Here is a 26,507-nt window from a genome sequence, read left to right on the forward strand (position 1 = left end):
AGCTGAAATAGCTTCAGTACATCATTGTTTTCTTCTCAGAAAAAGAAGTTGAAAGAATTAAGTAGAAAGATGAAAATTGTGATTTATATTTATTATAGATATTTATTTTTTACATAAAACCCTTTGGTGCATCTGTGCATTGTAACTCTGGCTCAGACCTTAGTCTCTTGATTATATGGATTTCAAAAAGAAGGAATGAATAACTTCTCTGAGGTCATTCATGTCTTCAAAATTGAATGACGCATGAATGAAGTTTTGATATTTTGATTAGCGCATTGAAACACAAGAGACATTTCTCAAAAATTGTTCTAATCTGTGCAACAGAGGCAGAAATATTGTGATATTCTGTCTTCAGTATGGGTCAAGGTCCAAAACTCACAATGAGACAATGTGAAAATGTGAAAAGTCGTCACGAGCAGTTAGAAGTTGAACAAAGGAAACCAGCTTTTATTTGAGTTTCAGGAACAGATCGCTGCTAGAATGAGTCTTGAATGAGTGAACATTTTAGGTCCTGCTCCCTCGTCCCAAAGTTTCTGGGTTTTTTTTATGAGTTTTTGGTTGGATGCCTGAAATAAGGTCTGTGGTTAACACAGGGTTGAGACATTCTCACCTTTTATTCTATGACATAAGATACATCAGTAAATACCCCAGTCCTCTTATGAACAAGTGTCTAAATGAGACCACAGAGGTTGTTGGGGCGTTAAATGAGTCCAGTGCATCTTTCTAGTCCAGACGTTCAGCTACAAGTTGCTCATTCATCAGTATTAAATGAAAATACATTAAGGTAAGGCCCCAAAATGCCCCATAAATCTTATCACAGACAGAAGTTTCTAGAAGCAGTTTTCGATTTTTCACTTTTTCCCTCGGCTTGACCCAGCGTCGTGGTCTGCCCCTGTCCGCTGAGCTACACATGGGGCGGTGAACCATCAACCCTGATGTGTTGCTGTGTTTGCTGTAAAAAGATCTGTATGGAAGCCTCAGGCTGAAACATGACTTACCACCAGCAACAAAAAGGCCACAGGCAATAATAGTAGCTTCATTCTGTGTGTATGCGTGTGTGTGTGTGTGTGTGTGTGTGTGTGTGAGAGCCTTAGGCATTCATTCAACTATTAGTCTGACCCAAAACACTGCAGCACTTAGAGACTAGACCTCTATAATAGACCGGCTGTCTCTCTCTAGCCCACACAGATACAGATACACACACACACACACACGCACACACACGATGCCCATAGGGCCAGGGTAGGCTTTATAATTCTATTTCCCGTCTCGTCACCTCCAGTGTTGATAAATAGGAACTGCCCTCCACTGCCTGACACCTGAATAATATATAGCTTACACACACACACACACACACACACACACACATTGAGGACATACATAGACCCACAGCTACACGCAGACAACAGACGTGCATCTGCCACAAAGCACACACACATTCATAGAGAGAACACAAGTGTAAATGCAGGTACAACTACAAACAACAAGCACAATCTGTGTGTGTGTGTGTGTGTGTGTTCCTCGCTCAGATTCAGTTGGCAGCACCATAACCAAGTCCAGCTCTGCCAAAGCAGAATCAGCAAGGTCGGCGCTGTCAGATACAATGATGTAGAATTTTTGAAGTTGCATTAAACTTAATAAGTTGATGAGGCAACATAGGAAACATTCTCCTGTTTTTACACATCAAAGTAAATATTCATTCTGCTCATACAGCAGCTCTGGTTTGGCCCAGTATACCCAGGAGTTACATCCATATTGGATGATCTCACAATTTACATCCATTGCCAAGGTGAAGTCCAGTTACAGGAAGTGGTGTCCTCTGTAGAGGTGGAAAATGAGGGTGTTCAGGCCAGGGCAGATGGGCGTGGTACAGACCAGCTGTCTAACCCTAATATTTGCCACAACCAAAATCTGTCTTGAACCACACCCATACAGTGTGGTAGTTTCCATGTGCAGGTCTGCTGGAAATGAGAATTTTAAAGAGCACGATTGAGGGTTTTGCAGTTTCGTCCAGTAGTTGATGTTCTTCTCAGGGGATAGAAATGTTTGTCTTCCATCAACTACTGAGAAAAGTCTCTGTTTCTACACAGACCACTCTCTTCACCAGCCGGTCTGTGTGTGTGTGCGTGCATGCGTGTGTGTGTGTGTGTGTGTTGGTGCTGAAATGTTTGATGAAAACAGCTGCCTGCTGCTGGAAACACTGAGACTGAACCATACCGCAAATGTGTCATTAAACCAAACCTGTGAGTTCCATCAGGCTGAAAAGCTCAGAAGGGAGTTAGTAATCATTCTCTGTGGATTGGTCCCCGCAGGTGACGCCTTTCACATTACACACAGTCATTTGAGTTATTATTCATTATACTGTAACAAAATATTTATCAGTGAGCTGAAAGAAAAAACACTGAATGATAAATAGATATAGTTTAGTATTAGTATTAGTATTAATACTATAGTATTACCGTTGGGACTGTGATAAAATCACTGTTGATTGTTTGATTGACTTTTTACACCGCAACACACACCTACTCTGAGCAGAGTGTGTCTGTATTCCTGCAGGTGTGTTTATATTTCCCGTGTGTGTGTGTGTGTGTGTGTGTGTGTGTGTGTGTCTGAATATGTGTATCAGAATGAGTGAGTGTAATCTCCGTGTATCAGAGGGTGGCCTAGTTCACAGCTCCTGTTTCTCCTTGTTTCTCCACTCAATTATACATCTCTCTCTCTCTCTCTCTCTCTCTCTCTCTCTCTCTCTCTGCAGCCCAGAATACTCTGTCTTTGTTCTTTATCTCCTTTTTTTCTCAGCTCTGCTCCATTATCTTTCCTCCATCACTAACTCCACTCAAATTCGTTTTGAGGAATCATTACAGGCTCTTGATCATCTCAAGTTCCTCACTGGTGTTTTTGTGCCAGTAAAAGTCCAGTTTTCTTCCACACGGCAGCAGCTTTGGTGCAGGAAGTTGGAAGTTAAAACTAGGGCTGAAACGATTCCTCGATCAACTCGATTAAATTGAATTGAAATTCTTTGCATCAAAGCTTTGTTTAATCCATATGACAGCTCAGAGATGAAACAGCTACCAGTTTCACGCTACGGTAAACTCTGCAGTAAAAACGACAGTCAGTCTTTTTAATTACCGTATTTTCCGGACTATAAGGCGCACTTAAAAGCCTTTAATTTTCTCAAAAAACGACAGTGCGCCTTATATATGGATTAATTCTGGTTGTGCTTACTGACCTCGAAGTGATTTTGTGTGGTACATGGCGCTCACGGCGCTCTGTCAAAATGTTTTAGTACGACTTTGGTAAACTACAAAGCCGCACCGCTTGCAGCATTACAGCTATCGTGTTATGGCTATGTGGACGAGGAATGAGCTGAAAAAGTGAGTGTATTGTGTTGCATTTTACGTGTTACAACTGAACAAGGTTGGGAGTTATTGTGAACACGCTCATTAACGTTTGAACAATGTTGAGAGTTATTGTGAACGCGTTCAATAAAGTTTGACTGACTTATCTGACTGTTTTGTTTGGCTTAACGCGCCTTATAGTCCGGTGCGCTTTATATATGAAAAAAGTTCAAAAATGGACCATTCATTGACAGTGCGCCTTATAATCCAGTGCGCCCTATAGTGCAGAAAATACAGTATCTATAACTGTGGCCGATTACCGTGGTTTATGACTGTGATCAGTTTGACTCATGTTAGAACTCATGCACGGCATCAACCAGCAACAGTCTCCTAGACGCGTGTGCTGCAAGCAATGTGGGTTTGTATTGTGTCGCTCGAAACATGTGACAGAGCTTCTCCAGAGACTTCTCAGCCTCTAAAACCTTTTTACACCAGAGTTAGTGGGTATAAGTGAGTAGACCTCCTTTTACAATCCAGATGAGTTTACCTTTCTGCTCGGAGCGATGTCTTCACCTGACCACGGAGCACACAGGGGAGATGGAGGGATGATACTGGAGCAATTTAAGCAATAAAAATATCTATTTTTCTTTTCAGAAACCAATTATTTGTTCATTTTAAGAGAACTGTGTTCTTGTCTCTTTGATATTTTCCATATTCTATATATCTTAGATATTTTTTCTTCTATTATTTTCTCATGTCAAATTCTTTAATAAGACAAAAATAGTCTTTGATTACTTGATTTATTGGTGAAATAATTGGCAGAATACTCATTTACTAAAATAGTGGATAGCTGCAGCCCTAGTTAAAACCTCATCTGTTGTTCAATTCAATTCAATTCAATTTTATTTGTATAGCGCCAAATCATAATATACATTATCTCAAGGCACTTTACAGGGTCAGGTCAAGACCTTACTTTGTTACAGAGAAAAACCCAACAGTTCCCACAACGAGCAAGCGCTTGGCGACAGGGGGGAGGAAAAACTCCCTTTTAACAGGAAGAAACCTCCAACAGAACCGGGCTCAGGGTGGGCGGCCGTCTGCCTCAACCGGTTGGGTTTAGGAGAAGATAGAAAGAGGGGGAGGGGCAGGAGAGAGGAGAAAAGAGAGAGAGAGAGACCAGGAACAGCTGTGTAGGTAATGGTGTTATCAATAATAATGATGACAGGTAACAGTGGTTAATAGTAAAGATGAGTAGTGGTGGATCTGGATCCTGCTGCTCCAGAGGCAGAGAGACCTGCAGAATGAGGACAGAGAGAGGGAGAGAGAGGAGAAGCACAAACTACAGAGGAGAGAAAAAATACAAAGTTAATGGCATAAAGTCATCAAGAGAGAGAGGGGGAGAGAGACAGAAATAGAGAGAGAGAGCCCAGTGAATCATGGAATCCCCCAGCAGTCTAGCTCTATAGCAGCATAGCTAAGGGATGGGTCAGGACATACCCGAGCCAGCCCTAACTATAAGCTTTACTAAACAGGACAGTTTTAAGCCTGATCTTAAAGGTAGAGAGGGGGTCTGCCTCCCGAACCCACACTGGGAGCTGGTTCCACAGGAGAGGAGCCTGATAGCTGAAGGCTCTGCCCCCCATTCTACTCTTACAAACTCTGGGAACCACAAGTTGACCTGCATTTAGAGAGCGAAGTGTCCTATTGGGAAAATAGGGAACTATAAGCTCTCCAAGGTACGATGGTGCCTGACCATTAATGGCTTTGTAGGTGAGGAGGAGGATTTTAAATTCTATCCTGGAGTTTACAGGGAGCCAATGCAGAGAAGCTAACACAGGAGAGATGTGATCTCGTTTCCTAGTTCCTGTCAGTACTCGTGCTGCCGCATTCTGGATCAATTGGAGGCTTTTTACTGAATTTTTGGGACATCCTGACAATAAAGAGTTACAGTAGTCCAGTCTTGAGGTAACAAATGCATGAACTAGTTTTTCAGCATCCTTTAGACATAGAATGGGTCTGATTTTAGCAATATTGCGCAGGTGGAAGAAGGCTGTCCTAGAGACTTGCTTTATATGTGAAGTAAAGGACAAGTCCTGGTCAAAAATGACACCAAGGTTTCTGACTGTAGCACTGGAGGCCAAGGTGATGTCATCCAGAGTCAGTATATTATCACATAGTGTATCTCTGAGGTGGTTTGGGCCAATTACAATAACTTCAGTTTTGTCTGAGTTTAAGAGTAAGAGATTACTGGTCATCCAGATTTTTATGTCTTTAAGACACACCTGAAGCTTGGCTACCTGGTTAGTCTCACCTGGCTTCATGGATAAGTACAGCTGGGTGTCATCTGCGCAACAATGGAAATTCATCTGGTGCCTCCTAATAATGTTTCCCAGAGGGAGCATACATAGACTGAAGAGCATTGGTCCTAGCACCGAACCTTGTGGAACTCCATGGCTGACTGTAGTGTTGATAGAAGAGTCATTATTAACATTGTAGTGAGGAGTGAAACAACTGATGAGGAGATGTCACTTGTTCCACTGTGACAGGAGAGAAAGTGTCTCCTAAGCCACAGTTTGTTGCTGGTCTCATGTAAATGAAGGAACTCATCACCCGGTGCAGCAGTGTGTCTCACTGATGTGAGCTCTGTGGCACAGACCAAGGTTATAATCGCTTTGGATTTTTCAATTATTTTTATTTTTATTTTGTTTTGACTGTGTGTTTTCAATTTCAGTTTCATTAGTTGTTGAAGCATGTTTTCTAGTTAAGCTTATTTTATTTTTATTTTTTGAAAATGCTTTGTTTCAATTTTTGATTCATCAGGGGAGATTCAAAAAGGTCAGAAAGAGTTGTTTTAAAATTGTGTGATTAAAAGCTCAACCAAACATCAAACCATTTTAAAAGTGTCTTCGCTGAGATGAACAACCGCCCACAAAAGACGACTATAAAAGATACTTGTTAGTCAGTGTGCTTGTGTCATTAATCAGAAAAATTCACCTGGATACAGCAACAACAGAACAGAACAGCCCAGTTTTATATATATATATATATATATATATTATAAAGCCTTTTTAAAAATGTTTATTTTAGTTAATGAAAATGCTTTCTCACATCGTTTTGGTTACTTCATTAGTTATAGTTAACGATAATAACCTTGGCACAGACTAATATATCAGGCTTTGGCTATGCACACACACACACACACACACACACACCTGTTCGGTAAATCAGCTTTGAAGGATCTCGGTCCAGGAGCATTAATCAAATATATCTCATATAACTGAGTGATGAGTTCATAAGTTTATAAATCGTTAGTGACATTAATCATTTCATAATGTGTCATTGTAAGTTAAGCATCAGTGCTCTCAAAAAATGCTACACAGTAAGGAGGATCTGGATGTGCATCTGGATGTGGATGTGGATCTGGATCTGGATCTGGTGGTGTCAGTGATGTATCGTTCACTGTAGTGAACAGACCAGAACAGAAACGACTGACTTCTTTTTATATTTCTGTTATATACAAAAAGAAACATATGAGAAAAGGGTGATCTGTTTGAGGTCAGTAGATTTTTTTTTGGTCACGCTCCCTCCACCCTGCCCCCTCCCCTGCCCGAGTCTGAACTTCCAAAGTTAAGATATCGTAGTGTGTTAAACTCGTTGTTATTCTGTGCAGCTCTTGCCTGTACAGACACTGGGATCCTGTGCATGTGGCAGAGTTGACACTGAAGTTGACGGTGACTTTGACTGACTTGGGAAGTAACAGTAAAAACAGTGATGATGATTCTGCCCTGACAGGAGCCTGTTCTCTGCATCTCTCTCTCAGTCTGACCCAAAACTGAAAATGTAAAGTTTGTATATTCTCATCTCTCCACCTTCCTCCTTTGGTCTCTGCTCTTGTCACTGAATACATTATTCTTCTCCTGTTTCTGTTATTTCTTTCTGTATTGTCTCATCTCCCGCTTGGTTTTCTGACTCCTCCACCGTCACATTTCTTTATTTTCACTCCCTCCCCTCCTTCCCCATTTTCCCTGTTCCTGTCTCACCTCGTCTCCCCTGTCTCATCACTTCTGTTTTCTATTTCCCCATATTCTTCTTTCCTCTCCTCACCACTGTCTTCCTCATCTCCCATCTGCCTTTAATCTCACTCTACCTTGTACCCTTTGATTTTCAAGTCGAAAAATTGAAAGTGCAGCATCCCTGTCCGTTCCCTGTTCTTTCTTGCTCTGTCTGTCTTTGCTCTGTATGAACATATTCTCTCCACTTCAGTATGACTTCAACTTCAGTCAGTTTTTTTTTTTATTTGTAAAACTCCCCTGTTCTTCTCTTTATGAGAATCTTGTGTTTGATATCTTCTGTTTCTCCTCAGCACAACTGAAACAGAATTCATTACAGCCTGCGAAACTGCAATATCAATACAAGCATCTAAACATGTGTGTGTGATTAGATAGCAACGGTCTGAGACAGAAACATAAGGGACAGGTTTTCTCTTTCCGGCAGCACATTTAGATTAAAGGCAAGTTTAAAAATGTAGCACCACTCAGACACAAGGCAGTTCAAAGTGCGTTACAGAGGCATGGACATGCACTAGAAATAACAGATTAAAACTGCATTTAAAAGACAATAAAAAAAAGGAAGATAATTCCTGACAGATTAAAAAGATGTTATATAATTTATAGGTAAGCTAAATTCAGGATAGAAACTAAAAGCTGCTTCACTTCATTGGTTTCAATCCTGGGAACACTGAGTAAACCTGTCCGACATGACCTGAGGGGTCTGGGGTCAGCAAATGTAAGGGAATGTATTCACCTGGTGACACTGTTATGTAAAGTTGGGTGTCATCTGCATAACTATGGTAAGAGATGTTATAATATTTCATGATATGAGGAGGGGTGGGGGGCAAGTAGATGTTGGGTAGAAGAGGCCAGAGAGTGGACCCTCAACCTACTGTACTGAAGTGCTAAAAGCTGCAGTTCCTCTAATGACCACTAGAGTCTGGCTCCAGCAGTGAGTCAGTCCCCACAGACTCCCATGTTCAAATGTCCAACTTTACAGCAGAAAGAAACATGTTTACAGCCTGGTACAGAAACTGTTCTGGTCTCTAGAGCTAATTTCCTCCTTCATGACAACTGTAGGGGGGGTGAATGTTAAAGTTATGAATAATTTAGGGCATGGCTGTTCTGAGTGACAGGTGGGTGAGCATATGCTTGCCAAAGTCTTGGCTCTGCACATGCCCCACCTCTCTGCCCATTTTTGGATTAGTCAGGAGTTAGAGGCGGAGTCAGGCACTGCCAAGATGGTGACGGTGCAGCAGCTCACTCTGAGCTGCAGAAACCTGTGGGTGACGTCACAGAGGCTACGTCCATCTTTATTTACAGTCTATGATTTGAACCAGTTTAGCACAGCGCCAGAAAGTCCAACCCACTTTTCCCAGTGTGTCGACAGGCTAATGAGAGTGAAAAAAAGAAAATCTGATGAAAACAAATATAAAAATTTAACTGTGTTACATTCAGATACATCACTGGTGAGGTCCTTTGAAATGAATAGAAAGAGAATTAAAACAAATTTTAAAAAAAACAATGTGAAAAGGCCTGTGATTTATTTTCCTGCCCCGTGAAAGCACATTTCTGGGTGTAACAATATACAGACAAGGTGAACTTTCCCTCTGTTGAACAGCAACTTTTATTTGTTTAAAGGTTGATTTTCTCCTCTTTCTGCCTGTGACAAGATTCAGGTTGAGCTCATCACAACATGCAACATCACAGCTGAATGGTCATGTGACTACACCAGACCACCTCACTGTTTGCATCAGGCACACTGACAGTAACAAAAGAACACGTTAATGATGGCGCACATGTGCTTGCACTGTGGAGCACAGTGGGTTAACGATTTACTGCGACATGATCAGATCTGAGACCAGCTGCAGGTCTGCCACAGACTTTGTCTGTAGATGTTATGACTGTAGGTCTGTGCTGCTCTCTTCTCCATCCACGAACCTACCTGTCATAAAGAACACAGCTGACATCAGACAGGGTGTGATGCTCAGATGACATCATCAGACATACACAAACTGCCTGATTGTCACATGACATTTTGTGGTGCAAAACCTTTAGGAAACAACTCAGAGAACTGCCTTCGATCTCATGGTTGACAAAGTTAGCAACGTTTTTGACAACACAGTTTTGGTTTGAGGTTCACTGTGTGTGAAAGGGCTTTCAGAATCGTGCTCATTAAAATGCATGAAGTGTTGTTGAAGCTGCAGTGGAGTAAAGTTTTAACAGTCTGTTGATTGCAGTCCTTTGTAGTGTGTAGTGAGTGTGTAGTGAGCGTTTTATACTGTATATGTCTGTGCATACAGAGGAGCCGTTCTCTGGCGTAAATGTTTCAGTCAATGTTGTGATGACACTCAAGCAAAGCCAGAGTCAGAAAATCTCCCAACACTTCAGAGAGCGTAGTAACTCAGCTGAAGTAGCAGAACATGGATGTCGAGGTAAATAGGGAGTAGCATTTACTGCAGCTGCTCCAGTTCACAGTATGATGAAGAAGTCAAACCAAAGCTGAATGCAAAAATACTTTCTTTTTTATTTGAACTCCATCAGAACTTACCATGGTTTTAGACCTCTGCACCTCGAATCTTTAATTCTGCAACAGCAGAAAATCTACTGTTGAAATAAAACACAAATATTGTTTTGTGGAAAAATTGTTTCTCAAATAATACAAAGGAGGACAAAATAAAATAAACGTGTCTCTCTCTGTCTCTCTCTCGTCCAGGATGATCCCAGCCAACCACAAATACTTCCTGCTGAGCGACCTGGCGTCATCGCGGGACTATGAGCTGTGCGTGTTGGCCGTGTACGATGATGGCATCACTGCCCTGACAGGCACCAAGCTGGTGGGCTGCGTGTCCTTCACCACGGAGACGGAGTACGGCCGCTGTCACTCTATACGAGACCAGGTTGGTGTGTTGAAGTCTGGCATTACGCTGGTGTCCGTCTGACAACACACTGAGCTCCGCCGCAGGAATTCTTCCCAGAGCTTTGACTCAGTGCACAGCAGAGCATCTTATAAACTCAGACTGACCTTATTTTCTCTTTTCACAACAAAATGAAATTAAATAAAACAAACTGAAAACAATGAAAAATCATAGTTGTTATTATTTACTGTTTATTAAAATTCAGGGTCAGTTCAAGTGAGCAGGACCTGCCCTGCTCATCTGGAGAGGAGAAACCAGTATCAGACAGGTCAACACACACTGGGCAAAATTACAAAATGGGAAATTGTGAAATGTTATGATAGACAGTAAGATACTTTTTTTTCCATCCGCTCATTTAAGAAAAGCAATTTTTTGTAATTAGCAAGTAATTTGCCAACAAAATAATCTTCATTTCAAGGTGCTCTTAGCAGTTGTTCTGGGTCTTTCAATCATGACACAACCTTTCCCTCAGCAGACGGATCTGCTGCAGATAAATTTCCACTTATACTGACGTCTTCAAAGGCTTGTTGTTCAGGTATCCAGGGTGAGGAGTGGACCTCAAAGTGAAGTAAATAGCAGTTTTAAAGCTTTCCCTGATGATAAAAGCTGTTTGTTTGATTATAACTTTGAGTCTGTGTTGATTCTTTGATGTTATGATGTTGGTAAATCATATGTGGGAGAAGAGATCAGACCCGAACGAATCAGGAGGTAAAAGTGCTTCTTTGAAATCACAGGATGTGAACAGAAGACTGACTGTCTGCATGTTTGAATTCTTTACCCCCAGTTCCTGGGCGGGACTATGATCATCATCATCGGAGGTATCATTGTGGCCTCTGTCCTTGTCTTCATCTTCATCCTCCTGATGAAGTACAAGCTGCACAGTAACCACTATAAACAGAAAGCCGCTGCACGGCACGCCAACGTCTGCTCCCAGACCAACGGAGGAGGAGGAGGAGGAGGAGGAGGGGGAGCCAACGTCCTCGCTCTGCCTCCATCCTCCTCCTCTGCAGGCCAAGGTAAGGGGAGGGGGGCGAAAAACATGTGACTACTCTTTGTTTTCTGCTTCTGCTAATCTGACTCCATCTTGTCGTCTCCCAGGTGGGGGTCCAAATAAAAACTCCCAACCGTCATCGTCAACAGAGGGGATGGGAGGGGCTTCTCTTCGAGGGACAACTGTAGTGGACTTGAATCCCACCCATGAAGATGACGCCATCTCCCAATAACACACAAAAAACTGTCAGTCCAACCCACCACCCACCAATCTTTAAGCCCAAACCAATACGCCACCTCCCTCCCCCTTTTTTTTTTTTGATTCGTTGCTGGTGCCTGGAGCCAAACTCCACTTTATGCTGAGGAGCGGTTCCTGTCATTGGTGAGTAGCTGCCTCCAGACATGTTTTAAACTGTTAAAAATCCTCTGCTGGCTCCAGGTGTCCAGGTGAGAGAGCAGAGGGGATGAAGATGGTCAATCAGAGACAAGCAGACGGATCAGAACAGTTAGCATAGTTAGCATCTTTTATGTTGTTTGTCAGCTTGTAACCGGTAGTGGCTGACACAGTGTTAGTGGTTGTGCTAATGCTAACTCTGGCTCTCTGTACTGTCAGGTGTATTTAGCCCCACCCCCTGTCCCCACAAGTCGACAGGATTGGTTCCTTAGGTTCTATGACGTATGAATCCCTGACTGTCTGAATGTGTTTTTATGAGACTGTCATTGGTTCACTGCAGTTCAAAGTGGAAACAGTCATGGTGTTGACTGATTATTTCATCATCATATGTCTTAAAAAAAAAACATCATGTGGACATTAGCTAGGTGAAGCACTTGATTATCATCAGAGGGGTCTTTAAACTGTCAGGTTCATGGTTTTCTCTCCAGCTGTTTCAGACTATTTTCAGATGCAGTTTTTGTCACATCATACGCTCAACATGGTCAGGTTTAGGGGTCCGGACCACAAGGGGGACTTTGGCCTGGGCCCAGACATGTAGGGTGTAACTCATACGTGTTTTTTTGCTTGAATGAATTCAGACAGACAGAGAGAGAGAGAGAGAGAGTTTCCTGTGAAGTTTGTTTGAAATTGAAATCTGAACAGACTGAGAGAGGAAGTGATGGACAGGACAGGCAGTGAACCATGCCGACAAAAGTTCATTCAGTCTGCATCACTGAGCATCAACACTCCTCTATTAAAAATACACTCTAATGAACAGTCACTCACCTGGATAAGGTGTACACACACACACACACACAGTTGGATGTTGCAGCTACGCAGTGCTGCTACCTCAGGGTGAATGGAATAGGTATTTGCTATTTTATCAAGCTGCAAAAAGACACACACACACACACTCGAACACACCTTTGCAGTTTCCTGTCCAGTAAGCAGATTTGAACAGTCCAATTGATTTCATATTAATACTGACTAGGAAAATCAATGCAGGACAACACTGTATTTTAACAGCAGTCGTACAGAGCCATAACACACCCATCATGTCTTACTGCCCTGCATATAAGAACTCACTGATGAATTACATTATTACACTCATGATGATCAGTGGTCACATTCACAAAGCTCAAAGAAATTTCAAAGAAGAGTATTATGAGACCTGTGACACACTGAGTCACAGATTCAGAGTAATGAACGAGTCCTTAGGAAGGTTCTTAAAATACAGCTTGCCATATGTACATGTAGCAACTAATCACGCTAAAGATGCTGTATGAAGGAGTCTGGTCTGAATTACCCTGGTGTTTCCTATCACACAGTCCTTGATTCAGAGTTGTCAGCTGCTAATAGAATAGTGAAGTGGGAGTGAAGGAACCTCAGTGTCCCTCAACACCGAAACGGTTCCGTTCACCATTAGCAGATGGCTCTAAATACTACAATATCCATGAGCCTTTACCACCATTGGGATGGCGGAGCTGTAGGAAATTCAAAACACTTAACTGCTGCATTGGATCATTGAAAACTACTTCCACACACCGCAGTCGATGTGCGATGGATTTATTGAGCACCACCGCTTCATATAGACAGTACGCAAGTGGAGTAAAACTAAAAATAAAGACAGAAAATACACAACAACGAGCAATATCAATCCTTATGAATATACATTTTCATTATGTCTCATTTGTTTCATAAAGCCTATCTCCTATACATGGCTCCTAAATTCAGTTAAGTCACACCATTAACATGACAGGTTATATGATTGAGAATGAACAACATGGGACAAAAAATGAATGCAAACGTGAGCATCTTACTAAAACTGTACTTACAGACGACGCTTCTATCAGTGATTCCAAAAGGAGGATGGATGTAGCTGCTTTGCCAGCCTGTATCTACAATGTGCTCCTATCAAGGTGTCAAGGAGAAAAAAAAATGCTACAAGACACAGAGAGTAAGCAATGAGGGCTATATTAAACAAACATTTGCAGTTTCTTCACATTAGCCAAAGCCAGAATTCAAATTTCCCTAATTTTAATAGCCAGCATGAGAAGCAGTTATGAAGCTCCTGCGAGGGGCATAGTTGGCCATCCCATAATACCTTCACAATATCACTATATCACTATATCACAATATAGATGTTTATTAGGTCATTAGTTGGAACAAAATGTGCACAGATCGGCCTAGTTGATGATTCGTTTGGTGTGATTTTTATTTACGTGTTCACTCTTCTTCTCAAGAGGAATTCTCCGTGTGGCTCTGCTGTTTATTTGACAATAAAGATGAACACACGGGCTCCCTCGCCACTCCCCTCTCTCCCTCCCTGTTGCCATTTGTTTGATTTTAATGAGTTGTTTTGTTTTGATGCCTCCTCTCTCCTTTCCACTCCTTTCATTCTCTGAGTTCAAGGTCGTTTTGTTTGTCTGTTATCCGACGCCGTAGCTTCTCTCTTTATCTGGTGAGATTTCTTCACGTAATTTCACTCTAAAATTGAGACGTATACCCTAATGTAAGGTATTTATCAAAGCTCAGGAGGATTTTCTCCCCTTCACACAATTTACGAGCTGTTTCTCTTCTTTTATCTCTGTGTGAATTGAAACATTGGCCCTGCAGCGTAACACCGGTGCTGTCAGGGTGAGCAGCTTCATTCACTGTTTAACTAAACAAGCAGAACGTGTGTGTGTGTGTGTGGTGCACACGTGCTGTGCGACCTGACACACAAGGCTTTGTATGACCTCATCCCTCTTTACTCTGCAAAGGTTTTACAAGCAACATGACAGGAACATGACAGAAGATGATCTTTTCTGTCCCGTCAGGTTCTGCATTGGACTGGTTCACATGTTCTGTGTCAGTAATTGGAGCTGACTTCCTCTCAGAGTGATGCACACATGCACTTCCTCTGGATTGACACTTCAATGTCTCTGACCCCATTTCCACACGGTGTTAACACCAGAGCTGCCTGGACGTTTGATCTGGATCAGGAAAATCACAGATGCAGGTGTCGACGCACACAGAACACTGAAATCACAGTATGACAATACCGCCCCCACACTGCAGTAAGACCTCGCCTCGGCCACGCCATCCAGAGTACATCCAGCCACCTTCACAAGATGAACAGGCCCACACAGCAGTGGCACCAAGTTTGTTGACAAGTCACATCAATTTTATCTATATAGCTCCAATCCAAGTTATGTCAAGGCACTTTTCAAACAGAGGAGGTCTGGACCTTCTCTTTATAGTATTATCTACAGAGACCCAACAATTCCCACCAAGAGCAGGCACTTGGCGACAGCGGCGAGGAAAAACATCCTTTTCAGAACCAAAAAACTCAAGCAGAACCGGACTTAGGGTGGGCGCCCATCTGCCTCAAATGGTTAAGTGACAGGTCTGCCAGCTCTGCTCACCTAACTCACATCATCACATCACATCGTTTCAGGAGTGGGGACAGGGACAGGTTTAAAGAGTCCAAGTACAGGTTTAGCAAGGCGGTGAGAGAAGCTAAACGTCTGTACTCTGAGAAACTTCAGCTCCAGTTCTCAGCCAACAACTCTGCTTCTGTCTGGAAAGGGCTCAGAAAGATCATAAACTACAAACCTAAACCCCCCCACTCCATTAACGACTTCCGTCTGGCCAACGATCTGAATGAGTTCTACTGCCGCTTTGAAAGACAATGGGACAAGCCTGACACTAACCTCCACATCAGAGCCACATCAGAACCCCCCTCCTCCTCCCCTACCAAAGGAACGTCTCTCTCTATCCTGGAGAGAGATGTCAACAGGCTTTTTAAGAAGCAGAACCCCCGCAAAGCAGCCGGTCCTGACTCTGTCTCTCCATCATCCCTGAAGCACTGTGCTGATCAGCTGTCTCCGGTGTTCACGGACATCTTCGACACCTCACTGGAGACCTGCCACGTGCCAGCCTGCTTCAAATCCTCCACCATCATCCCTGTCCCCAAAAAACCAAGGCCCACAGGACTAAATGACTATAGACCCATTGCCCTGACCTCTGTGGTCATGAAATCACTTGAGCGCCTTGTCCTGTCCCATCTCAAATCCATCACTGACCCACTCCTGGACCCCCTGCAGTTCGCCTACAGAGCCAACAGGTCTGTAGACGACGCCGTCAACATGGCTCTCTGCTTCATCCTCCAGCACCTGGACTCCTCGGGGACCTATGCCAGGATCCTGTTTGTGGACTTCAGCTCTGCCTTCAACACCATCATCCCGGCTCTGCTGCAGGACAAGCTCTCCCAGCTGAGCGTGCCTGACTCCACCTGCAGGTGGATCACCGACTTCCTGTCTGACAGGAGGCAGCTCTGAAGACAGTGGAAATGATAGTGGACTTCAGGAAGAGCCCAGCCCCACCCACCGCCATCACCCTGTGCGACTCCCCCGTGGCTACCGTGGAGCATTTTCGCTTCTTGGGAACCACCATCACAGAGGATCTCAAATGGGAGCTGAACATCAGCTCCCTCATCAAAAAAGCTCAGCAGAGGATGTATTTCCTGAGGCAGCTGAAGAAGTTCAACCTGCCAAGGACTATGATGGTGAACTTCTACACCTCCATCATCGAGTCCATCCTCACCTCCTCCATCACCATCTGGTACGCTGCTGCCACGGAGAGGGACAATAACAGACTGCAGCGTATCATCCACTCTGCGGAGAAGGTGATTGGCTGCACTCTTCCATCCCTCCAGGACCTGTACGCCTCAAGGACTCTGAGGCGTACAGGGAAGCTTGTAGCTGACTCCTCCCACCCTGGACACAAACTTTTTGTGATACTCCCCTCTGGCAGGAGGCTGCGGTCCTTCAGGACCAAAACCTCTCGCCACAAAAATAGCTTCTTCCGATCTGCTATTAGCCTTATCAACAAGGCTAGAGAGCCCCACTGTTGCTGATCCCCCTGATCCTCAATTGCACCAATCACCAGAAAGAATTCCTTGTATGTGAAAACATACTTGGCAATAAAACTGATTCTGATTCTGATTCTGATCATGAGATCTCGTCATGATGAGCGTTACATCTGAGTTTACAAGAGAACACATTCATATCGAGTGTGACCGCCTGTGATCGACGTTATTATCCAGATGACGTATCAGATACAGGTAAAAAGAGTGAAATGCATATTGTTGTCATTTCTTGAGAAGCACCTGTATGGATGCAGAGCTCGGACCTCCTCTCAGTCACGACAGCTGAAATAGCAGCAGTTCCACTGTAACTGTAGCACTGCACATGGCCTTTCAAAGGTCAAAGGTCACTGATTTAAGTTTGCACTCCAGTGTCTTTATCCACATTACAGTGCTTACAGTGCTTTGTAAACCTTCTACAGGGTGGATACAAGTATGAGGTTGCACAGTACTGGCCCAAATATTCGACAGTCCTAGTTATAAGATGATAACGCCTGTGGGTTAAACTGTAAGGCAACCTTAAGGCTACAATCCCATAATGCAACACTCCCAGACTCACCCTTTAAAGCCGGGACCAGTTGCTCCATTCAAAGACAAAAGATGCTCTCGTCCAGTCATGAAATATGGTTTGACTTCAACTTTTTTTAATAAGAAAAACATATTGGCTGTTATATGAGCCAATATGATAATAAACACATGGAGCAGAAAATAACCACTGTCTCACTGGTGGTTTGTATTTTTTTCTGTTTCCTCATATTAGATGTTCTTTTCCCACCCACCCCACTGCTTCCTCCCCCCACCTGTAAATATGTAGGACAGACAGGAAATCTGCGATTCCCTGCCCCATCTACCTGTCACTATTTGGTTTGGAGGAACAGCGTTGTTTCTCTGTTTGGGCCTGTTGAGTAAAGATCCAGCTGATTCTCCATGTTCTGTTGTCATCTGTTCTTGACTCTTCTTCTCTCTCATTTATTCTCTTGTTCTTATTCTCAGTCTCCTTTTCTCCACCTATTCCTCTTTGGTTCTTTAGATTTCTCTTTCTTCCTCTCCTGCTTACCTTTCTTTCTTTCTTTCTTTCTTCACTCCCTTGTCTTTTACCCTCCCTCTATGATCTCTCTTTCTGTATGGACATTTAAAAGTTGACTCCTCCTCTCCCCCTCCCTCATCTCTGCTCTTCCTCCCTTCCTCCTTTTCCTATGTCTCCATTTCCTCCTTTGTTTTTAATTCCTCTTCGCTTTTTGCTTTTTGGTCATTCTCTTCTCCATCCATCATCCACACCCCACTATGCCACTATTCTACCATAATATTACAGCTTCTTTTTATCTACTCGTCATATCGTGCCCCTTTCCTCCCAGTAATAAAACACCTCCCATCTAAAAACAAACATTTTTTCACGCATGTATGCACACACACATGCACACACACACACATTCATACACACACGCTATTCATACACACACGCGCAAGCATTTTTTTCTCATGGAAGGAATCTCAGTGGCCCCCACAGGCCCTAAGGCCATTTATTGTGGGTTTAATATCTATACACACACACAGAGTAGAAAAAACACACAGACACACAAACGGCAGCAATTGCGATGCACCTGCTTCCTCTCCGATCCAAATGAACTGAGCCGGTGTTTGTTGGTCAGCCTGATTCATTGCTCCCTGAGTTGCCATCAGTGCCTTCTCCCGCTAGACAGATACACACACACACACACACAGAGAGAGAGAGAGAGAGACACATAGACAGGCACACTCAGCCACAGGAACACAAAATGTCCCCCCCACAATGACAGTACAAACAAATTTTTGTACAAACACTGATGTTGCCCAAAAAGACGAATCCTCGCTTTACATTTTCTCTTATCTAACTTATTTATCTGTCTAACACTTTGTTTTCTTACAACTTCACCAAGCAGAAACCGTGGCTGTGAACTTTCTCATGTTATGGTTATGTTTTGGTAACTTAATGCATCTCTTAAGGTTAGAGAGTGAAATGTTAAAAAGCCACCACTGAGGCACCAAGGGCTGGACTTTTCCAATAATCAACTGAACCTCTGCCTTTTACTTATTTTACTGTAGCAGCCTAGACCTAAGCCCAGCCAGTGTCCCTGTGTTCATACTGGATGATTCTGTATATTCACTGTTAACACAGGAAGAAGTGTGTTCTTTGTGTAGTCAGATGGAAGGTGACGGTATGAAGGTCGGGTTGATAGATGTGTGTAACATTTCCAACTTTTGTGTGGGGAAAACTGCAATTAACGTTCACCCTTTCTTCAGGCGTAACGACAGCCTGTCCCTGACCTGAACCACACCGTAGCTGACACACACAGCTGTTGTAAACAATCCAGGTTTTCGCTGAACTGGCAGAGTAGAGTACTACATTGCTGCTACTACTACAATGCTAAATAAAATAGTTCAAAAGCACTGAAAGCTGCATCAGCCCAACACCATAAATATGAAGTAGTAGATTCCTAGATATTCATATCAGGGGTGGCAAACATAAAGCTCCTGTCCGCTGGACACTACAGACATTATAGATTCAGGGTTTTGAAAAATTTCCGGTAGATCCCAGCCTTATTTGCTAAAATGAAATTGGATAAGAAGCCAACAATACCTTTGTAGATTGGTGTGTACCAGGGCCAGCCAACCCTATTATATAATATAAATAGACGGGGAAGCGTTGGAGTTAGTAATGAACCTAAGAGCATCACTGTGAATACAGTGTTGTGTACATATGCATTGAGAAGAGGTGAACACTCACTGTCATTCAGCTGACACGAGCCTGATTTTTCAGCGCAGTTACAATTAGCAGTGTATGCTGATGTCCAGTGAAAATGTTGTGTCTCCAGAACAGTGCACCAGCATATACATGCACACAAGCTACACACACATACACACATTAATTCAACACAGGCTGGCTCCTGCCAATGCAATCCCACCTTCCCACCTCGCCGGTTACCACAGAGAGGGTGGGGGGGCAGAGGGATGTAGGCAGACACTGGCAGATAGCATCGCTGTGCGCTCTGTAAAGCCACGAGGCATCAGGGCCTCGTTCAGCGTGCTTTTATTATCCAAGCCTGGCACCAAGCAGCAGGGTAGCACAGTGACTAAACTGTTAGCGACTGCCACCGAGCCCCCACCGAGGCCGGCAGGCAGCAGCCCTGCAAGGAGCCACAGTGACACCTGCTGGTCACACCATACAGTGGATTCATGTGCTCTTATTTTTACCCGCATGCATCCAGGGAAAGTAGAGGGCCGCCGTCATTCAGATTCATCAATTCACACATATGCATTCACAGTGGGGGTGTGGGGTGGGGGTGGGGTTGCGAGGAGTACACAGCACAACCACAGTCTGCTACTGGAGGATGCTGGAAAAGATAACAAGTGGGAGTTCACAGGGAAGAGGAAGAGGAAATGCTCTTCAACTAAAGCAAAGGAAAAAGATCTGTGCCCTGCTCGGAACAGAAAATCATTGTATTTATCCAACAATTCCACAGCGCAGACTTTTTCACAGCATGATGAAAAAAAAAAATTAGATCAAAGGAATATATACAGATACAGCTACAGGGAGTGTTACTCATCTCCATACCATGTAACTCCAAGGCCCTGCCTACAGCAGCTGTCTTAAAAACAACTACACATAAAACAGAGCAGTAAAACGGGATGATTCTAAAAGTCATTATTCTGACCGTGTCCATGCAGACCCCTGCAGCCCCCGTGAGCCTCCAGATATGGAAATTATAAATGAAGTCCCAGTTTAACCATTTTATCAAAAATGAGAGAACCAGAGAAACAATTTTGTGTATTGCTAAACTGTTCCTAACTTTCACTTTCAAAGGAGGATCAAATAATGCAATAAAATAGCATGTTAAAAGATAACAAAACAGCTTCTGTTTAAGGTGTGAAGGAGTTTGTCACTCTTCTCTTCGTGGCTGCTTACTTTAAATAAATCCTGTGAATGCACATTAACAGAAAGCAGAGAAATCCCAACTTGGGCTCTGCTGTTTCCTGATATCTATTTTTACAGGGAGGTCTTTGAATACAATTTGCAGTGTAACATTGCCAGTGGCTTCATAAACCCTTTGACTAAAATAAAGCAAAGTCAAAGTCTTTTTAATCTCCATCTGAAAAAGACCTGGGTGTGTGTGGAGAGAAAGTAGAGAGACAGATGAAGGGGGACAGGCGACAGACGGGTGGATTGTGGGCTTATAGTTGGTGAAAGAGAGAAACATCCAAGAAGACAAAAGGAGAGAGACAGGAGAGAGACAGAAGGGAGGATTATGGACTTATATTTAGTTAGTGAGACACAGACAGAAAAAAAACAACAGAGTGAAATCGAGAAACAACCAAACAGAGAGAGAAGTGCAGATGAGTCACTGAGCCGCGAGACACAGTTATTGACAAGAAAAGATGGAGGGATAAAGAGATGGAGAGAAAATGAAAAGTCAAGGATGAGGGGGAGGTGGAGGAGAGATAGAGAGAAGGACTGGAAAGAGACTGGATATGAAGGAGGTGAGGAGAGGTCTGCAAATAGAAAACTGAGGCCCAGATTTACAGCTCACAGAGAAAAGACAGAGCCAGAGAGATCTATGCAGAAAATTAGTACCACTGATGTATCTTTGATCTATCATTTTTTTAATTGTTTATGACACTGATTGTTTGTTGGTTGTTTATATATCTGTGTGTGTGTGTGTGTCTGATTTTATGATAGTGAACGATCTGTTGTTTGGAAAAATCCTTGGAAATGTCAGGTTCACAAAACAATCTTTAAAGGTGCCATATGTGATGTCCACCCACCTGGACCCACCACCAGGATTTGGTTTCTCTGAGTGTTTACCTGAAATCTGCTATATTTTTATTGGATCACTCAGAAAACAGTCAGCCAATCAGAAGAGAGCCACAGGTCCTCCCTTCTGATTGACTGACCGACCTGTTGTTACTAGAGCTCCAGAGAGAAGCCTGAGAGAGGAGATGTAAAACTACACTGATATCTTCTGATGGAGATTAACACTTCAGATAAAACACTGGGGAAATGTAATTAATTAATTAAGTTCACTTAATATTGATTTTTAGTTTTCAACCACATCTCTGGGTCTGAATCACCAGTGTAGTTATGAACATTGGATCTGTCTGTCTTGTTGATTTAACAATTAGTCTATCAAGAGAAAATGATCTGACAGTAGATACCTAGCTGTTGATCTAGAGCTGTAATTTCTACTGGGAGGAGGACATGAGTTTCAGTTTGATTGTCTCACTAAAATCTCTCTAAGCAGTGACCACTCATTGTCCAGCTGTCATATCTATCTATCTATCTATCTGAGCTCTAATTCATGTTCTTTTGTCGGTTCTGTGTATTTTTCAGATTTACTTACATTCAGCTTCACATCACTGCAGGGAGAAGAGGTGGGAGAGGTGAGAGATCAAACACACACACACACACACACAGGTGAGAGGGTAACCACTCATCGCTCCACCACAGAAGCTCCAGCAGAATGTCTTGAGGGAGAGAGGCCTGGAAACATGCCAAGCATACTTGAACAGAGACAGACAGAGAGAGAGCGAGAGAGAGAGAGAGAGAGAGGGAGAGCAGCCATTAACAGGCCTGGAGTGAGTCTGCCTCTAAGTGCTCTGTGAATATGGCCTTGCCTTAGTAAACAACATTATTCCTCCTCATTGGGTCATTATATAACTGCCCCGTCCCCCACAGAGCGCAGACTGCTGTCGCTTGGTCTAAGCATCGTCCCTCCTCTCTTCTCCAGCTTCCTGTGCTCATCTTCTCACTGTCCTTTTTTCTACTTTTCCTTTCATGTCTTTTCCCCTTCTCCACTTATCCTTGACTCACTTCTCTTCTTTTTTACATCTTCTCTCTCACTCCATCATATCTTTTTTTATCTTTTCCCTTTTTGTCGTTGCTCTTTCTCCTCTGTCTCTCTCCTCACTTTTTTCCTTCCCCTCTCTTCCTTTCTCCTCTTTTCCTCCTCCCTTGTCTCCTTTTATTAATCTCTCCTCTTTTCTCCTCTCCTCCATATCTGTCCTTTCTTGTCCCTCCTTTCTTTCTTCATCATTCTCCTCTTTCTTTACCCGACCTTACTTCTTCTCTCCTCTCCTCTTTTCCTCTTAAATCCTTTTTCCACCTTTCTGTCCTATATTTTCTTTTATCCTCTCCTCCCCCTCTCCTTCTGATGTGTCATGTTTTCTGATCTCATCTTTAATCTCCTTCTCCTTTGCTTTTTTCTATTATTTTCTCCTTTTTATTTCTCCTCTACCCTTTGTGCTTCCATCTCTCTATATACACCTTCCTGTTTTCTCAGCCTCACATTTTCTCTTCTATTTTCCCCTCATCAGTTTTCTTCCCCTCTTTTCCTCCTCCCCTGCGTTTGTCTCCCTTCCTCCTTTCGTTTTCTCTTCTTTTTCCCCTCCACTCTTCTCTTCCTCCCACACCCTCCCGTCCTCGTCCTCCCTGTCATCTTGGAAGCATCAGTGTTGCTGATTTCTGGTTTCACTCCAGCAGCTCAACCAACTGAACAAAACAAAACACAACAAAAGCCGAGCAAATTACAGCTGAACTGTAGACCGTGACTTTTTATTCATGTTTGAATACATTAACTCGTTTTTACATTTTGCTCTTTCTAAACAGCGCTGACATTTTATATATATATATATTTATATATATATATATAGAACTTAATATTGTCACAGTGGAGTGTGGAGTGTGCCATTTGAATAACAGACAGTTAAGTTATAACATTTTTTAAAAGCAATAATTGACTAAGTCGTTTAAATGATGCATGTATAAAGTCAATTTACAACACTGATGATATGAATATCATTAAATCTGCCAGTTCATAATTGAGTTTCCTTATTCTTTAAATGATGAGTTATTCCATGTTCTTATGTGACTGTTATATTCCATCTAAAACATGACTTGTGTAGTTTACTGTAATTTTCATGTCCTGCCCTTGAAGCGCCCCCTGCTGGCACAGTTTTAGTTGACCTGCTTCACTCTCCTGCTCCTTCATTAGTAGAAACTCCCCGTGCACCAAAACACAGCTTTCCCATCTGCTTTACTTACCAGACAATGAAAAGTGCTGCGATGCCATTTGTTTGGCTTCGGTCTGTGTTTCAAGTACAAATACAAAGGAGTTTGTGGGTGTGAAGGGGGTTGTTTCCAAACCAACCTATAGGTAGGAAATGGGTTTCGAAAGCCCTGAAATCTCAGCAATTGGCCAAGCAGTCACTGAGTCATCGGCACTGAAAAACAGCATTATGGAGCCCTGCGGATGCTGTGGGGGTTTTGTGTGATTTTGTATAGCCTGTGTGTGTTTTTCCTTTGTCCAAACAATGAGATGTCTCAAGTGTGTAGGTTCAAAAACACTGAACAAGGACTCAAGGATCCTGGAGTCTGTAAAGAGGAGAACTCCACATGAGACGAGCTGATAAAAAATAAGTTTACTTTCACTGTAAAGTGAGAAGAGAGGGATGAAACCAAAAAAGAGAGAACAGCAGAGTGAAATTATGTTACAGTAAGCGTCTGTTATTTGTTCTGTTAATGCAAAAGCAACAGAAAAGTAACTAAGAGCATTTACCATTAATTTATACTTTGACTCCATTAAAATTCAGGATAACAGTTCACATGTTAACATTAACCAGTTTCTTGACCAGTATCTAAAATATGTTTCTACGACACTCTTACTACCGAACACTATGTAACATACTTCAAATTAGATCCTTCTCAAGCAGCTTCCACATTAAAATTCTGCTTCCATGTCAACGGATCAGTTATAAGGATGAAATAATAGAAAATATGATGATTTTCCTGCATTACATACTTTTTGTACTATAAATATATTTTGCAGATGAACTAACATTTAAGCAGGAGTTTGACTGCAGGACTTGTAATGGAGTATTTTTAAATGGTTCATTGTAAGCAAAGTATCAGAATACCACTTTCACAAGTCACCATGAGTCCACAAACAACAGTGAAATCACGCCTGATGTATCTCAATCATGCTGTACCTCTCTGTCTCTTGTCTCCTTAAGGTGCCCTGATGGGTTGCATGGTCACGTCTGTCTAGTATGCTGCGGTGATCAGGTATTCCACCCAGAGACACACCCCACCCTCTGATGCCACCTCATACCACTACCAGATGGGATGTGATGGAAACATCCCGTGGGCAGCTGGAGGAGGTTAAACAGCCCACCTGTCGATATGCATAAGTCTCCTCACCGCTTGGACCAGACATGTTGGAACAGGTCAGGCTCCGGGCTTTGAACCCAGCTCATGTTTGGTGCTTATCTGGGGCTTGAAACCTCGGATCTGCAACCTGCAATCGCTTCTTCGTTTCTGAAGGAAGCATCCAGTGATCTGTCGGGGTTCCTAAGGATGTCTTTCCATTTGACAGCTGGAACCTACGTGGACACTAAACGCTGCTCTGGGAATATAATGGATGGATTACTGTGGATTTGGGAAAACCCATTACACAACATTTCTCCCGGATGTTCTCAGTTGTGGTTTGTCAGTGGTTGGTGGCACCAATCTTCTCTTTCCCCAGCATACAGTCATATGCCAAAGGATTACTGCAGTATTATGACAGCATTATTACAATATCGGGAGAATATGCAGACTTCCAAAAGCACACCTCTCTGTTATCTCTTAGCGGTCAAAGACTAAATACATGTTGGGCCTTGGATTGAAAATACGAGCACATTGTCAGCGTCCTGTCTCAAAGCATCAATAATAACAAACTGTCAAACTAAACGGTGAACTTCTCTGGCACTTTAATCGTACATTTTCATCTCATCTCTCTTCCCTTCTCTCTCTATTTCTCTTTCTCTCTCTGTCTCTCTCTCTCATTTTCATGAACAAGTGAATAGTATACTCTCCAGTATTACCAGTCTAACTCTTCTGGCTGCAGATGACTTAGATAATGTTGAAATAATCAGTGTGTTTGCGTCCATGGTGGACTGGTTCTCTCTTTGTCGGAGTATTAAAAAACCTTGGTGTCCCGAGAACGGAGCCTTGAGGAGCGCCAGCGAGGATTTATTCAAAGCCAATCTTAAAGCACACAAAGTCCAACTCTACATTTTGGTGGTGAAAGTGATGAATTCTGATGTTCTGTTTGACACTGGAAAGTTTGACCATAAGTGTTCCTACTACTAAACGCTGGCACTGGAGATTGTTTAAATGTATTAAGCGGTTGTAAAAGATGGCCAGCAGAACTTGCGCTGTCCCGTCCCCTCACTCGCCCTCGCTCCCCCTTTGCTGTTTGACAGTGTCTGTGTTTGTATGTGACATACACCTTACAGTCTTCGATGGTTTGATACCAATGATTTACTTTGGATATAACGAAACAAATGACCACAATAAGGAGAAAACACAGCAAGTGAAATGGGGATTTTATGCTTTCATAGATACAATTATGTGGATTTATAATGAAATAAAAAGGTATTTTTCTTGGAAAAAAACTGATGTATTGTTATTCATATCTCAACAGAAACTCAGTGTTACTTCTCTTTTGACAGGAGAGTGTTCTTTAAGTTGACAGGGGATTGAAACCAATTATTCCAGCATTTTGAAATGATGAAGATTGGCTGTAATATTTAGTCCACATGCAGATTGCATCAACCAATATTACTCATGTTCTAAATTCTTGAAATGTGAACAGGTTCTTCAGATCTGTAGCAGAAAATCAGACACAGAAATTGTAGTGACCTTCTACCTAGCTGCTGCTTTGTTCAGTTTAAAATACAGTTGCATAGACCTCACCAATTACTGTCTCAGTGAAGTCCACTGTTTTGCTTTGTTTTTCTCACATAACATGGGCAAAACCAAAATGTTCCACCAAAACTGGACATAAACAGAGGTGT

At 42.7% G+C, this 26,507-nt stretch overlaps 1 protein-coding gene across 1 annotated transcript in view; it reads left to right on the forward strand.

Moving 5' to 3' along the window:
* The window catches only part of LOC139632286 (leucine-rich repeat and fibronectin type III domain-containing protein 1-like protein), a 120,477-nt gene extending 94,378 nt beyond the window's left edge, over window positions 1–26,099 (forward strand). The window contains exons 8-12 of the mRNA XM_071497156.1: window positions 10,104–10,287; window positions 11,090–11,321; window positions 11,404–11,677; window positions 22,003–22,052; window positions 24,681–26,099. Of these exons, the coding sequence (XP_071353257.1) occupies window positions 10,104–10,287; window positions 11,090–11,321; window positions 11,404–11,528 (541 nt within the window). The 3' untranslated portion in view covers window positions 11,529–11,677; window positions 22,003–22,052; window positions 24,681–26,099. The remainder of the gene's footprint in view (window positions 1–10,103; window positions 10,288–11,089; window positions 11,322–11,403; window positions 11,678–22,002; window positions 22,053–24,680) is intronic.
* Window positions 26,100–26,507: the final 408 nt, after the last annotated feature.

This window comes from Trachinotus anak, unplaced genomic scaffold (assembly GCF_046630095.1).
Source record: "Trachinotus anak isolate AG129_WGS33_773 ecotype Australia unplaced genomic scaffold, CSIRO_AGI_Tana_v1 ptg000014l, whole genome shotgun sequence".
Taxonomy (NCBI): Eukaryota; Metazoa; Chordata; class Actinopteri; order Carangiformes; family Carangidae; genus Trachinotus; species Trachinotus anak.